A 16,912-nucleotide genomic window follows, 5' to 3' on the forward strand; every position below is an offset into this window, starting at 1 on the left:
TCACTAGCGAAATATATTACAGCAAAAAAATCAAAGCTGGGTAAATTGCTGATGTTGCTGTTGAATTTAATGGTAGAAATGTTCTGAGCAGATATCAGTGAAAATATACCGTTTGAAGGCTGCGAATGTGTTTACTGTCTGTAGGGGGTTGCATCTATTAACGTAATCTAGAGTCCAAGGAGCTGATGGGCAGCAGGACTCTCACTAAAATTATACTATTAATTAAGCAGTCTACTCATCATTTTGACTTAATTAAACAGTAATAACCTCTGCACAGCCTTTTAGGGATTCTAAAATACTTTATTGGAAACAGATAAACTAGGAAGCCTTATATAATCAACTTTTTATCATTCCATTCAGTATGCTGTCTGGCCCACATGCGTTCTTTGGTCTTAGTTTGTTAATGTTCTCCTTGAGTTCCTGCTCAGTAACTGAGAGGTTAGAAGGGTTCTGATTATCCTTAATAGCCAATTCTAATTCTTCAAGTTTTTTGCTTATTGCTGTTTAATGTAGACCTTGTGCCTTACACAGTTCACAGAAAAAATGTGTAAATGTGCACTAGCGGAGCATGCTGATCAGTCTCAGCTCTCAGAACTTTTTTCCCCACATAATATCAAGTTTTGCTTTGGTGTTTTTCTGTACAGATTATTTCCAGTGATGTAGCCGAGTCAGCTCAGAAATATGTTCAGGTTGTGACAGCAGAAATATGAAAAAGTAACTTGAGTACTTAAGTAGTTTTTCAGTAAACTACTTATTTACTCTTACTTGAGTAATTTTATTTACTAATACCTTTACTTGTACTTGAGTAAAATATCACTACAGTAACAGTATTTGTACTTAAGTAGGGATTTTCAGTACTCTCCATACACCCCTGCTCATTGTGTTTTAAACTACCTTAGACCATTTAACACAATACCTGCTATTATCTAAATACAACAATCTGTCTTAAAGGCTTATGTAAATATGCTAATAGATTTACTTCTGTTTTCTATTCTCTCATACTGCACTCTAATATATGTCTATTTTTTATTTCTGCCTAATTTATTTCTGATTTATCCATCCATCTGTCCATATATCTAATCTATCTATCTACCTATATGAAAATCTTCTCTACCTTGTCAGGATTGTGTGGACATTACAAACAACTCCACCCCAGCAAGTCGTTTTCTGGCAAAAATGAGACTTTGAATCTTTTTGAAATATTGAATTGTGGATGCCATGTCTCAGAAACATAATCAGAGTAGGAGTCAGGTGATTGATTACATGTGAATGTGCAGGTTTATATTGCTAAACATAGTGGTTGGATAACGGGAAGCCCCGCCCTTCTTAAAAAAAGAGCCAATCGCCTTTTCTCAAAATCTCAAAAAACAATGCTGCTGTCGCCATCTACAGCCCTTTTTGTGTCATGACACTTTGACAGCTATGGTACTCTCACTACTTCTAAAATATTCAAACTGACCATGCCTATGGCAGCATAATCTGGTCTTTATTCCCGTCCCGCCCTCAGAATCTGATTGACAGGTTGCCAAAAGAATAGGCAGAATTGTGAAATGACAGGCATTGCATGTTACACACAGAAAAATGCAAATGCAAACAAATCACTTGCAATTAAATTTACATTCACAAAATGTAACTGCAAATACTGGACTGAACAAGCAATTTCTGATTAGAATCTGAATTTGAATACAGTCTGGATTATGCTGCACTTGTTCAGACTAATCAACACACCATTAGTTTCATGAGTTTCACACATTTTACTCATTCATAAGAGTATTTCCACAAAGAAACGACAATATAACAAGGAAGGAACATTTTTATTTAAAGATCAGTAAGATAATGTGCTCATCAGTGAAGGAGCACCATCCTCTACAATAAACATCATCATCATCATCACCCGGGTCTACAATACCGATTTAGCAGCAACATGTTAACATTAGGGGAGGAGAGGGTGGTATTAAAGTAGTATCATTTAGAAAAAAGAGTCACAGTTTTTCTTTTCTATTTATAGAGTTAAAAGGATTTTTGAGGAGAAACATCTTTAAAAGAGTTTTCTGGACTTCTATGGAAGCTAACACTACTCTCTCAGTCTAACACACAGTGGTGCTCTAGCTGGGGGGTAAACTATACATTTAAATTCTAATGTAAAATACATCTCTGTCACCATACAAAGTTTAAGGATATTCAACAAAAATATACACTTCACATTTGAAGATTTAGAACACCACTAAGGTTTTAGGCTTGTTTTTTTTTTTGTTTTGTTTTTTTAATCCAGTAAATTGGTCAAACCAACCTCTGAAGAAACACAATGTTAGTTTCTCTACTCTGTAAGCTATAGTGTGATCTACATTGCTAAGAAGATGAATATAAATTAATATATATTAAGAGGCTCCGACTTGTAACGCTACATGTGGGAAAAGAGGGAAATACAGTATAAGTACTGTGAAGGTTCTGCTGATACAATAAATACACAATGCTTCACATATAGAGTGTGTTTGTGTGATAAACTGTCAGAAAGAGGTCCAATGGTACACCACACTCTTAAAAAAATGAAGGTGCCAAAAATAATTCTTTGCACAATGCTGTAGAGAAACCACTTTCGGTTTCCTAAAGAGCCAGGATGCTGTGAAATTTCCATGGAAACATCATCAAAATTAAAAAAACAAAGTGATCTAAAATAAAACAAAGTGTCAAAATCTAAGGTCTTACTTTTTATTTTAATGGCAATGAAAATTAGAAACCGTGATTAAAAAACAATGTTTGTGTTCTTCGTTCTCCTACGGCGGTCACGTTCAAATAGTTTGAGTCTCAACAGTGAAAATATCAGCCATGTGCAACTTATTTCACTATGAGGAACATTAAACATGGGATTTATAATCTTGGTATATGTGCAGCATCAAGATGCGCCATAACTTCGCCACTACAGAGTTGATAGCACCTGAAAGCACAACTCGATACGCAGAATACAGCAAATACAGTACCGTCATCTGTATACTCAGTTTATGAAATGGTGAAAACATCCACAAACCACAGAAAGTGCAAAGAATAGCTACAAATAATGGAATTCACATACTGTAGCTACATATTGTAATCATTCTAGCATGTTTATGTTTATTTATTGTCATTTTCGTTTTTTGGCCAAGAACCTTTTAATGGATGGTTCTTTGAAGGACCTTTTTAAAGTTTACAGAAACTCAACATAATGTATAGGTCCAACAATGGGTAAAGAACCTTTACATTAATTGAAGGTTCTTCACTCTCATCTCTTTTTCACACGTGGTTCTTTAGGGTAGTGTTTCCCAACCACTGGCCAAGTGGGCACCCTCTGGTGGTCCTTGGGTCTCTATACTGTCATAAAAATCACTGTCTTCAAATGGTAAACAAAATTAATACAAGCCCTTCACAAAGCAGCTTTATCTATTTTTGCCACTTGCCTTTAGAAACAAAATACACTGCCCCAAAGTTCTAACCTTCCACTTGTGAGTGAAAAAAATGGTTAATTTGCCTGATTTCAGGTATAAAATAAGCTTATGTTAGCCTAATCTGTGTATGTTTTATGTTCAATGATATATTACACAATGACTTTTTATGGCACCCACACACTGCTGCATTGAAAATTTCCCCAAAAATGAATTTTTTAACATTTTTTTTCCTGTGGGTCTTCTTGCTTTCTAATGATAAATAGGTGCACCTTGAGGTGGAAACACTGCTCTAGGGAACCAAAAATGCTTCTTCTATGGCATTACTCAAAGTGGCACCTTTTTTTAAGTTTAGGCGGGTTTTTTCAATATCGCTCTCTATGGTGACATCTTACTTTGACCGGTCATTGTGGTAAAATGAGCCAATCGCAGTCCAAAAACCCGTAAAAAAAAGGCAAACGACAAGTTAAAAACGTTTAAAAAAAGTGGAAAATCAAAGGAGGCAAGTGTATTTGCCCTCCTTTTTCTCACTGAGGTGTTCTAGACAAAAAAACAAAAATAAAAACTCACAGTTCTATTGTGACTGCAAATGAAAAACAAAGAAAAAAAAAAAAACTCCACTAAGATCAATTTTTTGTCCTTTTTTCTCTGCTTCATAATAAAAAATAGGTTCTGTATCTTACAATAATTCTTCTCTTCTGAGGGAAGCAATCAATAGAGTCCAGCACTGAACAAAACAAACAAACAAACAAAAAACATTTCTATAAACAAACAAATAAACAAACAAACAAAAAAACTAATAAAAGCAAGTAGAAGAGTAAGGGAAGGCTAGGATTTCTTTTTTTGTTTGTTTGTTTTTTGTTTTTTTTTAGGATGGACATTTTGTACAGCCACACTTGACCACCTTCTCCACCTCCTGGACGAATGAGGAGCCATCCGTGCACTGAAAGGTGTATTTCCTGCGTTTGGTACGAAGGGCGGAGCAGCAGGTAGCCCCACCCTCACAGCTGCCTTTACACTCTAGGCGGGAGACTTTCTCCGTGGTCTGGCAGGCCGCGTAACCCTGCTGCCTCTGATAGTGATCTCGGACCCGTTCTCCCCTACACGCCACCTCTGGGGGGGAGACAGTAAGACAATATTAAAGCTCAGCCACAAATCATATTTACCCACTTTACCTCCCACCACAAATGTAAGCCACAACATGTTTGATGTCTAAAGTTTGCTTCTTTAATTTTAGTTCTGGAGCTATGAGGCTAATGTAGCTAATGAAAAATTAGCATTACTAATTACTAATTTGGTACTAACTAACATTATGCTGACTGGTTATTCTATAATCTCTAATATGGAACACCCTACCTGATGCAATCAAGAATGCTCCTATCTAAGTTACTTAAAACTCATTTTTAAAATTAACTTGGAAGTTCTATATTTTTTTGTGTATTGTTTTAACCATTAGTTTATAGTGCTTTAGGTTTCACAAAAGTGCATTATAAATGGAATGTATTATTATTATTATTATTATTATTGTTCTTATTATTAATAATAATAGTCATCATAATAATAATACTTTTTTTATGTGATCTGACACTGTATGACATACTGTTACCCAGTAGTAAACTGTGACTATTAGTGCATGGCCTTCAATTCGGGCCATTTATGTCAAATCTCTTTAAAAAAAGAAAACAAAAACAGCTCTACAGTAATGCTCATATAGGTTAGTGCTCCTGTCGGATTTCCTGTCGGAGGTATGTTAGTGCTAAGTTGCTGCTGCTGGCATTCATTTCTAACAACTGACTGAAAAGGATATAAGAATATTATTACAATACTTACAGAAATTAAATGCAACAAGCATGACGACTGCATAAAATTGAACAAAAATTACACATTTTGTAACTATTTGGACACAAGACACTAGATTTACTACCAACATAATTTGACATGGCCTAAAGTATAGACAGAATCCAGGCTGCTACTGTTTTTAGCTATGCTAATATAGCCATTGTAAGTATACATGTTTATAGACAACAGTGTGTCATACTATATACTATATACTATATAGTCTATTATAGATTCCTTAACAACTCCACATGGTTTGAAGTGCATGTGAGATAATACAAACATGCTAATCGCTTACTGATGCTAATTCCATTGCTTGTTAGCTACTTAAGCTTTGTAGCTCCAGTGCTACAACTCAAGAAGCAAACTTCAGACACCAAATATGCTTTAGCTGACTGACTACGTTTGTGTTAAGAGGGGGAAACGTGAATTGAACTGTGTAATGCAGTGTTTATGAGGATTAGAATTGCAGTGGGGAATTTTAACGATAATGACCAAAAATAATGATGAACGAAAAACAAGTGGACATCAACAGAATAAGAAACTGAGGAAGACAGAAAAGACCAAGCAAATTAATTTGCTCTGGAGCTGCTGTTAATGTGAGCGTCTACTCATGAAAACAAAAGAAAAAGCAACACCCCTCACCTGGTGGACCTTGGTGGGGTCAATAGCACTTTCAGTGGAAGCTTGAAATGTGCAGAGAGGTTAAAGCGTTAATAAGAAAGCTCATTAGTATTAGTGTGGTACAGTTACTGTGAAAAAGCCTGTATAAACGCAGCGCTGCAGCATTAGAGATTAAAAAGCAGCAACACATGCAAAATAAAACCAACAGACATTATGTTCAGGCATTTTCACGTATTCTAGAGTGATTCTCACAAAAGTCTGCCCAAGAAATGTCAAACCCTAGACAAACGTAAATAAATTTTCTTTTTACTACATGTAAGGCCTACATTTCTATAGTATAATTAAAAAAAATGTGTTCTATATTTTACCATTATATTTAATGATGGGAAAAAGACTAATAATAAGGTCAAATTTACTTTTCACATTTAGCTACACAACGAAACCTAAACATAACAACCTGATAGGTTTTATTTCTGCCACTGTGCAAATTCAGTTTTGAGTTATAAATTTCAAAAGTCTCTGTTTCAAAAGGTTCTAATATTGAGTTTAACTGAACTGGATTAACTTCATATGAATACAACTAACAATAGATTTTCACCTTAAATCAGTTTTACAATTTGATTTTTCATATTCTTCTTGATTCTTGTAATCATTCTCAGTCAAAACAGCACTGAAAATGACTCACCACCCAAGTAATATGTCATAAATCCACCGAGTCCTAGCAAGGATTCGGACTCGATCTCCCAGAATCCTCTGGGAGATCAGCTGACTCCTGAAGTCTCCTCACGCACCTATCAGCGCTCTAGATCACCGAAGTACTGATATGTGGCACCTGTGTAGTTGATCATATGATCTTCCTAGTTTAGCTTATAGGCCTGGGCTTTAGCCATAGAAAGTTGCGAGGTATTGTTTCCATTTGCGAACTACTAAGCGTTATATCTGTTGTGTATTTCTGTGAATGACCTGTACTTTTCGTTTCTCCGACTCTGCCTTTTGCTGTGCCCTCTGGATTGTTTGTCCTGGATCTCTGATTACTGGTTTTGACCTTTTTGCTTGTTTTTTGACTACGCCTTCAGCCTACCACCTTTTGGATTATCGCAAGAGTACTATGTTTGTTTGTTTATATCTGTTGTGTCTTCTGGATTTGAACCCTGCCTGTTTTTTGACTACGAACTTGGACTCTAGTAAAGCCTCCCTTTTGTTCTTTAACCACGAGCGTCTGAATTCTGTTGAAACATTACATAATACCTGCTCTGTGGTGGTGCTGACTGTTGAAGAACAGGGTAAAAGGGGGCTAACTAAGTATGCAAAGAAACAAAAGGTCTATGGTCTATAATTGTAGAACTACAAAGTGCACCTGTAAGTTAAGTGGGGCTGATAAAATGGACTATTAAGTGGCCGGTTAGTTATACGCAGCGTATGCTCTGAAACTCTGGAACACTCTTCCCCCGGACTCCGTGCATGTTTTTAAGAAGTGTCTAAAGACTTTTTTTATATTCTTGTCTTTGTTGGTTTTTACTACTTGAGGCATTTTTTTTCCTTTTATATACTTTTATTTATTTTGTTTTTATTTCTACAATGTATTTATGTGCATGTTTTTGAGAACTCTCTTATTTTTACTTTTTACTTTTGCTGTACATTTTGTTATAATAATAGGAGTGAAATAAGAGTTGGATGTGTTTATTATCAACTTTGTGAGAATCACCCCTGCTGTTACTTGTAGGTTTTCCCTCTGTAGTGTACATGATATGATGTTTATGTTAGGTGTATGTTATGTGTACCTCTGTCACAGTGCTGCCCAGCATACCCGCTGTTGCACTGGCAGTAGGCCTTGCCCAGGCCGGAGACATGGCAGTGTCCGTGTTTGCAGGCCAGAGCCTGGCATGGACTGAAGCTCTCCTCCTCATCACACAGAACGCCCACGTAACCCGGCACACATCGGCAACTGTACGAGTATGAGTTTATGGGCACACAGGTTCCTCTCACGCACCTGACAGAGGAGCACACCGCTCACTTACTTTAATTAGTCATATCTTGACACTATGATTTTATAAATCCATAAAAAATGAGCAGCTTCACTTCTCTATATATCTACTTTCAAGAACATCAGATGTTTCAGATTTCCATATTCATCATTCGTATCACAGTACTCTTAAAAATTAAGTATCAGTCTTAAATGAATTAAGCTTTCAGATTTGTATTCCGTAAAAAGTGGAAATCATGTCACATCTACATTTCATACTTCTCTGTGCTGATAAACATTATACAATTCACTCTGTTAACAAAAAAAGGAATTTTCAAAAACAATAAATATTTGTTAATAAAGTAATAAAGGTCTTATAGTAACCTTTATTACTATAAGACAAAGATCTGATGACCTTCAGTGTGGAGACATTGGAACTTGCTCTGCACAAAGTAAAAAAGTTTTTTCCCCAAGAAAATGGTAAATTTGATGTCATCTTTAACTAAAGAATATTTCCTCACTTCGATAGCATAATCGTTAAGACTTTTTTTCCGTAGCACTCACTTTGAGGTAATAATTAAAGCCATGCCCATTGTGGAAAAACACTTTTTTTTATTCTCTTGTCTTTGTTGGTTTTTAATAATTGAAGGTACTTTTTTCTTTTATGTAATTTTATTTATTTTGAAATTGTTTTTACTTTTATTGTTCCCTTTTATTGTACTTGTATTGTTTTATTGTTGTACATGCTTACAATTTATTTTTTATTTTTAAGTAAGACTATAGGGTTAAAAGGTTAATTTCTGGTGATTTCTATGGTTTTATGGGTAAATATGTGAGTGTTCATGGTTTCCAAACTCAGTGTGTGCACGTAACTTACTTGTTGCCAAGACAGGGGTCGTTGATCTGCTGGTCACACAGCTGACCAGTCCAGCCTGCCTCGCACTCACAGCTGAATGCTGAGTGACCTGTAGCATGGCACTGCCCATGCACACAGATGCTGCGCTGGCATGGCTGGCACCCAGGCACCACACCTCCCCGCAGTATAAATCGTGAGAGATCTTGCAGCTGATCGTTAATGTACAGGTTCCGGATACAGCCATGGAAGCTAGAACCATTTCTATCACCAGAATCCTGCTGGAGCGATACACCGGACTGAAGAGGAATACCTATAGAGAGAAAGAGAGAGAGACAAACAGAGAGAGACTTACAAAAGGAAGCAAAAAGTCTACTGTATCACAAATACAAATCGACACAAAGAAAATAAATCAGCTACATAACTTCAGTAAACAGCAGAATTGTAAGTCAGTGTTACTAGAGTCTGCTAGATGGCACTGTGCATAAATACTGAGCATCCCTGACCATAACACCTCTTTTTTATTTCCAAAATTACTCAAAATTTGTTTTTTGACATCCTAATAGACAGTGAGTATATTTTTGACTTGAGCTTCCTAACTAGCTTACGTGACCTTAGAGAACTCTTCATTAAGTAATAATTCTAAAAATATCAGTCAACACATTAACAAACTTCTTTAGTTTACATTGCAGTGCTCTTATTTTTTATGTAATACTGCTTGGTGTCTGTATCTAAGAGTAAAGCTTCAGCTGCCAAGTGTTATCAACAACAGAGGAGAACACCCTTAAGGGCTGTTGGGGGGGCATTATCACTGTATTCCCAAGGCTCTATATTATCATGGTCCTATACTCCCAGGGTCCTATATTCCCAGCACTATATATTTCCAGAGCTCTATATTCCCCCCAGAGCCCCCAGGGCTCTATATTCCCATGGTCCCATATTACCAGAGCTCTATATTTCCATAGACCTATATTTGAAATGACCCTGAAAGGGCCCTGGGAAAATAGGATTGGAAGCATAGGTATGCTCCCCCATCAGGTCCTGTTGGTACTAATCTTAAGCAAATACCAAAAAAGCATAAAAGTGGACCCTTCAGTACTGCACTGATGGTCAAAGAGAAAAGAAGAGTTTCACTTTTCTGATTCCAAAGCTTCCGATACTAGGCGCAGTGGACAAACACCCTTACTGTGTGTGTGTGTGTGTGTGTGTATGTGTAAGTGTCTGTGTGTGTTATATACCCCCAAAGTACAGCGGAGCAGTGCCAGGTCTTGAGTTGGGTTTGTTTACAGCTGGGATGGATTTGGGGCTTCCTCCATTGATGGATAGTGAGAGAGACTGATCCTTTACTACCAGCTCCACCACATGGAAACTGCCATCATTTACCGTCTCTGCACTGAATGGAGAGACAGAGAGAGAGAGAGAGAGAGAGAGATCTATCAGTATCTGAGCTTTTGTAGTGCTATCGCTAGGTAACCAGACTGAAATGTTTAATTTCTTTAGTCAGTTATGATGTAATGATATATAAGTTTAATTTGTATCATTATAGATTGTATTGTACTGATGGTGAAACAAAGCTTTCCAAAGCCGCAAAAGTCTATTTTTAAACTACATAGCAAAAGGCTTTATTACTTAAAGCTTTTCAAAAAAGTGGTCAACAGGAACTGCAGGGATTAGCTAGAGTAAAATATATCCATTTCACTAGTACAAACATCCTTTAGAATTGTGTATACATGTACCTGTACATAGCTGATGGAGGATATGATCCTGTATCATAGCTGACCCTCAGTCTGCCTCTGTAAAGCTCCACAGCGATCTGTCCACTGTCTGCTTTATACAGCAGCACACCGTTATCCTCTTCTGTAGCAATCTACACATAGGCACAATACAAACATCTCACATTCTTCATCACTGTCACATTCTCTTGTATGATGTATATCATATATACAATATTTATTATATGTAAAATATATTTTATTAAGATAAACAGGGACTAGACCAGAGGTTACTAATAGGCAGACTGAGGTCGGAGAAGAAAGTGAGCCAGATTATTTTACATGGTGTGCTCTTAAAATTGAAAACTGAATATAAATGTTGTTGAAATATTACTGAATTGTACTTTATTTGATTTGACATTAAGTAGTTGACTACATAAGATGTTGATATACCTACTAGGCTAATTCAGTACACAGTAAATGGCACTGAATCATGATGCAGGTTAGACATTATGATGTTCCGGACCTTTGCTTGAGGCTTGATTTTCTCTAACTGGACCTTACTGAATTTTAATTAAAGACCCCTGGACTAGACTATATACATAATCAACTGGCAGAGACTCATTATGATGGCTATTGTTTTAAAAAATGACCCTGTTCACCTGCAGAGTCTTGATGTAAATCTTTTCTTTCGCCAAGGAAGAGAGCAGAGAGCAGGTTTGCAGAAAATGCAGATTTATTGTCAACGTGCACTGAAGATCTCCCAAAGCCTGTCTGACAACAGCAGCTTACAAACAGATTCATATACTGTGGCTAGTACACTCCCAACGTCGTTGTTTCAGTCGTAAAAGACCTAAGGCAGCACTCTCATCCTGTCCTGGATCCTATTGTAAAACAACCAGTGTTGCTTTCTTGAGGACTCGGATCCTGTTGTAAATACTTTAGTGTCGTACACTTTGTGTTCTATCCTGAGAAACTCCTAAATCCCCTCTTTAAATGGGGTCATAAAATGCAATTTGGACTGTTGTAAATGAATGCCGGTCAGCTAATCTTAAGGAAAATGCATAACACTTAGTAGAAGCATAACAAAGAGAAAAATTGAACAAATAAAGGAACAATAAAACAAAAATCCCAACAGTCTCCTAAATGAATGATAATTGAGTCTAATGGTTGTGAGGTCACATATTCTCTAGTGCTTGAGCATGTACCTGCAGGGTTATGTTGATCGGCTCAGTAAGGAGCTCAGAAGAAACCTGGACGTAAGCGTCTCCGCCGATGAAGTTTACACTAATCAGTCGTTCGCACTTCACCCCTGCATAACCATGGAGACACTGACACACAGGGTCCGTGTCCTTGACTACGCACTCTGCTCCGTTGGCACAGTCGTAGTTGTCACATGGGCTGGTGCGGGGCAACACCATTGGAGGAGAAAACTCGCAGAACAAACCACTAAAACACACACACATACATACATATATACTTTTAAATATCACATCTCTTAAAAGGAGCAGTTCAGTAAAAAATTGGATATATGCAAAACTAGGAGTAGCCATGTGTCAACCGTTTCCCACTTAGTCCAGATGTGTACTGCTGTTCTGCTGTACACTAAATGGGCAGGTGGTGCTAAACTGCTGTGGGCTGAATGGGTGGGTCTAAATTGCTTGTTAGTTTCAATGAGAAGGGCTAAATTGCATACTAATCTGCATGGGTGGGGCTAAACTGCTTGTTATTCTGAATGGGTGGATCTAAACTTTTTTTTTATCTGAATGGGTGGGGCTAAACTGCTTGGTAATCTTAATTGGTAAGATCTAAACTACTTTTTATTAAAAATGGATAGGTTTAAATTGCTTGTTGATCTGAATGGGTGGAGTTAAACGTCTTTATGATTTGAACAGGCTGGGCTAAACTGCTTTTTAATCTGCATTAGTGGGTCTAGACTTCTTTTTAACCTGAATGAGTGGAGCTAAACTGCTTTTTAATCTGATTGGGTGAGTCTAGATTTCTTTTTAACCTGAATGGGTGGAGCTAAACTGCTTGTTAATCCAAATGGGCAGGGCTAAAGTGCTAAAGGCTAAACACACTCACCTGTAACCTTCAGGACACACGCATGTGTAGCCACTGAGCGCATCAATGCACTGCGCTCCATTCTTACACTTATTATCCACACAGTCGTCAAAGTCCAGCTCACAGTGATCTCCTGTATAACCGGGAGTACACTCACACCTTCAGACAGACAGACAGACACAATGGATTACTGACTGGGTGGCATCAGTGTCTGGACGCCTCTGATTGCCAGGGGTCTTAGGGACAATTCATTGCAGACGAACATTCACTGCACATTAGATAAACAAACAGCACTTGGTTACGTACAAATGACCAATTAAATGAAATAAATGCAGAAATGTTTTCAGCGTTCAGTCCTGTTTTCTGTTTTTGGTTATTACTGACTGGAATTTTGTTGTTGTGTTTACTTTTCCATTTTGTAAGACTACTTTAGTTTTTACTTTACAACCCAGTTTAAGGGGAATGAATAAGAAAACACAATGCTTCTTGATTCAAAAAAAAAAAGTTTTTGTTGCTGTTGCTGTTTTTAATTTACTTTGAGTTATTGTTGGAGGAAGGTGGGGGGTGGTTGTGGGGAGGGGGGTTTACAAGACCATGATCCATCCTTGCACTCTGTTACAGTTTACTCAACCTGACTGTGAACTTAAAAATGTTCAACATAAACATATACATCAAACCCATGATATCAGGTATTTCTCTGTTTTTCCTACAATCCCAACAGCACTGTAGTAACATCGTCTTCAAACACAATCACTGTTCTAGAGGTGTTGATTTTGGCCTGGTGGAAATAAGAGCACTGTAGAGAGTAATAAAAATAAATAACAGTGAAGACAAAGAAAAATTGAGAGAAAGTCCACACATAAGTGATACATTACTGTGAAAAAGTCAGAGACACTCTTTATTTAAGTTATTAATTTAGGGAAAAAAGCAGAAAACATACATTTAGCAGAAAAAACATGGCATTTAAAAACATAATTACTGCTATGATAAATAGATTTAAACAATGTGCTTAGATGCCCAAGACCTTTGTACAGTCCTATAGTTATATAGTCCTATAGTTAGATGGATGTTAATTGTATTTAATTTAATTGTATTTAATTGGATTTATTTGCTATCATTATTATTGTGTAGGTGGTGTTGTGCTGTGTGTTTCATTTTTATAGCTGTGAATTGTTTTCACAGTATGGAGCTCTCACCCCTCCCCTTTCGCCCCTTGTTGCTCACTAGCAGCTCAACACACAACAGTTTAAACACAGAGAGACAACAATGTCCTAATTAATCGGACAACAGAGTTACCAGGACAAAATACGTCACTTGATTATTTTAATTAAAAATCTATGCAAGTCAATTTCCATTCTGCTGACAGAATGGCCACTGGGGGGCTGCAGAGAGAGGTTAAATTGCAGGTATGCACATCTTTAGTACTAACAGACAAAGTCCTAAAAGGTTAAACTCACTTGTATCCGCGTGCAGTGAGGATGCATTTGGAGTTGTGTTGACACTGATTCAACTCTGGAGCGCAGAAATCCAGCTTATCCTCACACAGCTCTCCTAAACATGGCAGAAAGACTAAGTATCAAAATCTCAAATGTCCACTCGAAACTGTTGTACGAAAGTTTCATAAATAAGATGAATAGTTCGTATGTCATTAAAGGCAATCAAATCTGTGCTCTTTATGTAACTTTTATGAATAAGGTCAGTTATATCTGTTTATGTCCATTGGCACTTTTTGAAAAAAAGGTTAATGCACAGTTATTTTATATTTAATTGACTTAAATTTTAAATGCAAAGTTTGGATACTCTTAAACGCATTAGAACTAGTTAGGACTGGTTAGGCAACTAGTTAGAAATTGTCAGCTGATGAGAAATTCTCTGACTTTTCAAATCTTATATATATGCTAGTTTTTTTAGTCTATCCTTTTACTGCAATATGTGATCAAGCGTCAATCATCCTGCCCCTAATACTGCTCAAAGATCTGCCCTGCTCCTCTGTTTTGCCAAAAATTATTACAGACAGATTTCTTGGGTTTCACATGCAGATTTTTTGCAGCTGCTTACACATAGAACTGGTGAAGGGAAACATTAAAACTAGCCCTTAATCCATGTTGGCGGGAACTACCAGGCATGTTCACTATTTCCTTATTGGCTGAACTGAAGCTAAAGGAAGATTTTTGAGGGAGGCTCCATTGCCGCAGTGCAGGCGGAAGTTCTATAGACAGAAGGTGCAGAAGATTCTGAGGGATTCTTCACATCCTCTTTTTAATGAATTTGAAAAGCTCCCTTGTGGGAGGCCTAAAACGCCAGAAGTCACAAAGAACATTTTTGAGTATTAATTTAACCCACTAGCAGTTTCTGTGATGAATTCATAATTTAATCTATCTAGGGATCTGAACTGTAAAATTGTATGAATTGTGATGTGGCCATCGTGAAGCCAAAGGCAAATTTCCCGAAATGCACAATACAGTTATCTATCGATCTATCTATCTATCTCTCTACTGTGCAGCATTGCTTACACAAACATGATCTGCATAGAAGAGTCATCAGAAGGAAATCTTACCAGCAACTGATTACAAAAGTCAATGTCTGAATTATGCAAAAAAACATCTAGATAAGCCAAAGGCATTCTGGAAACAAAAGCTGTGGCCTGATGACATTGAGGTATGTTTGGAGAAAATGAGAAGCAGCATTTGATAAAAAGAACTTGCCAACTGTAAAGCATGATAATAGAAAGACTCTTAGCTGGCTACAAAAAGTATTTTCAAGCTGTGAAATCTGCCAAAGGGGGTGTTATTAAGTACTGATAATTTTTGCCCTGTTTCTTTTTCTATTTTTTAGTTCATCAAATATAAAATAACTATGCATTAATATAAGCTATGAATTTTATTTTTATTTTTTTTAAGTAATTTGCTGCAGAGGTTGTCATATAAAATGCTGCATAAAAGTTGTAATATTAAATTACAAAATATGTAATTTGGCCAGGGCTGCCCAAAGTTCTGCGTACAACTGCATCAGTATTATACACATTTGAAACAGTATGATTAGCATGGGGTTTTATACCTCAGTTATTCATTAAAACTAATAGCCTGCTCTACCCTCTGTCTGTGTGAATGTACAGCTCATACATCAGTAAGTAGAGTTAGAAATAAAGCTACCAGAATTAGCAGACAGACAGACAGAGAAAGAGGACAGAACTGAAAGAACACCAGCAACTGACCTTTCTCCACCTCATTGTTATTAGCAGCTAGCAAAGAAGACACAGACAAATAAAACATGAATGACAAAGAGAAAAAGAGAGAGAGAGAGAGAGAGAGAGAGAGAGAGAGAGAGAGAGAGAGAGAGGGAGAGAGAGAGACAGACATAAGATGGACCAGTTAGCAAAAGCAGAAAGTTAGCATGTTAGCATTAGCAAGTTAAACATGGAAAGCACACAGAGCAATGAAATGGAGGAATCACAAACTTTCACATTGCACATGTTTCCTGTAGACTTGTTTTCATGACATCAGCATGTTAGAAAACATAAAGACTAGAACATAAACTCTTGCAGGGCTGGGCGACAATATATTTTTATCATCGAAACTGATCTTTATTCTGGTGTAATACGCAATCATTTTATAAAGATATTTATTATCACTCTCCTCCTGTTCTAAGACGTTTTCAGCTGTTATACTCTTACAGTTGGTACACTCTTCATAATTTCAACACTGAAAGAAAACAACCCATAGCTAACTATCAGCTGAAAACACCTAATATTAGCTACTTCTGTTAGCTGAAAATAGCTAATGCTAACTAATTATGTTAACTGGAAACAGCTAACAATAGCTAACTATTATTAAAAATTCTAAATCTAACAATTATTGTTAACATTCTGTCGCGCAGACCTGCATAATAGTATCTGAGTAAAGCTGGCTAGGTGTGCATAACTGTTACCTGTATACTCAGGTGAGCAGAGGCAGGTGTAGTTGTTAATTCCGTCTACGCAGGTGGAGTTGTTTTCACAGTCGTTATCTTCACAGTCATCAATATTAATCTCACACTCATCTCCCTCAAAGCCCTCTGGACACATGCACCTGGGAACAGAAGTGGAATGGTGAGACTGGAAAGGTGAGTTTGAAATAGTGACTTTGGAGTGGTCATTTGAAAGTGGTTAATTCAAAATTGAAAAAAAATTAAAAGAGTTTGGATTGACGAATCAGGAATATGAGTTTAAAATTTGTAATGGCGAGTTTGGAATGGTGAATTTGTAATGATGAGTTTGGAAAGATGAGTCTGAAAAGGTCAGTTTGGAATGGCGAATTTATTATGTGAGGTTGAAATGTTGTGTTTGGAAAGATGAATTTGGAAAGATGAGTCTGGGAAGGTGAGTTTGGAAAGGTGAATTTGGAAAGACAGGTCTGGAAATGTTAGTCAGGAATACTCAATTTGGAATGGAGAATTTGTATTGGTG

General features: G+C 36.9%; 1 protein-coding gene across 3 annotated transcripts in view; it reads right to left on the reverse strand.

Annotated features, from left to right (window-relative positions):
* Nucleotides 1-1,795: 1,795 nt before the first annotated feature.
* Nucleotides 1,796-16,912, reverse strand: part of slit2 (slit homolog 2 (Drosophila)) — a 99,775-nt gene continuing 84,658 nt past the window's right edge. For all 3 annotated transcript variants that reach the window (XM_036583839.1, XM_036583840.1, XM_036583838.1), the window contains 9 exons: nt 16,396-16,535; nt 13,926-14,019; nt 12,490-12,627; nt 11,613-11,853; nt 10,429-10,559; nt 9,931-10,085; nt 8,717-9,005; nt 7,658-7,866; nt 1,796-4,529 (listed from right to left, as the gene is read on the reverse strand). In XM_036583839.1, coding sequence (XP_036439732.1) covers nt 4,285-4,529; nt 7,658-7,866; nt 8,717-9,005; nt 9,931-10,085; nt 10,429-10,559; nt 11,613-11,853; nt 12,490-12,627; nt 13,926-14,019; nt 16,396-16,535 — 1,642 coding nt within the window. In that variant the 3' untranslated portion in view covers nt 1,796-4,284. The remainder of the gene's footprint in view (nt 4,530-7,657; nt 7,867-8,716; nt 9,006-9,930; nt 10,086-10,428; nt 10,560-11,612; nt 11,854-12,489; nt 12,628-13,925; nt 14,020-16,395; nt 16,536-16,912) is intronic.

The sequence above is a fragment of the Colossoma macropomum genome, unplaced genomic scaffold (assembly GCF_904425465.1).
Source record: "Colossoma macropomum unplaced genomic scaffold, Colossoma_macropomum, whole genome shotgun sequence".
Taxonomy (NCBI): Eukaryota; Metazoa; Chordata; class Actinopteri; order Characiformes; family Serrasalmidae; genus Colossoma; species Colossoma macropomum.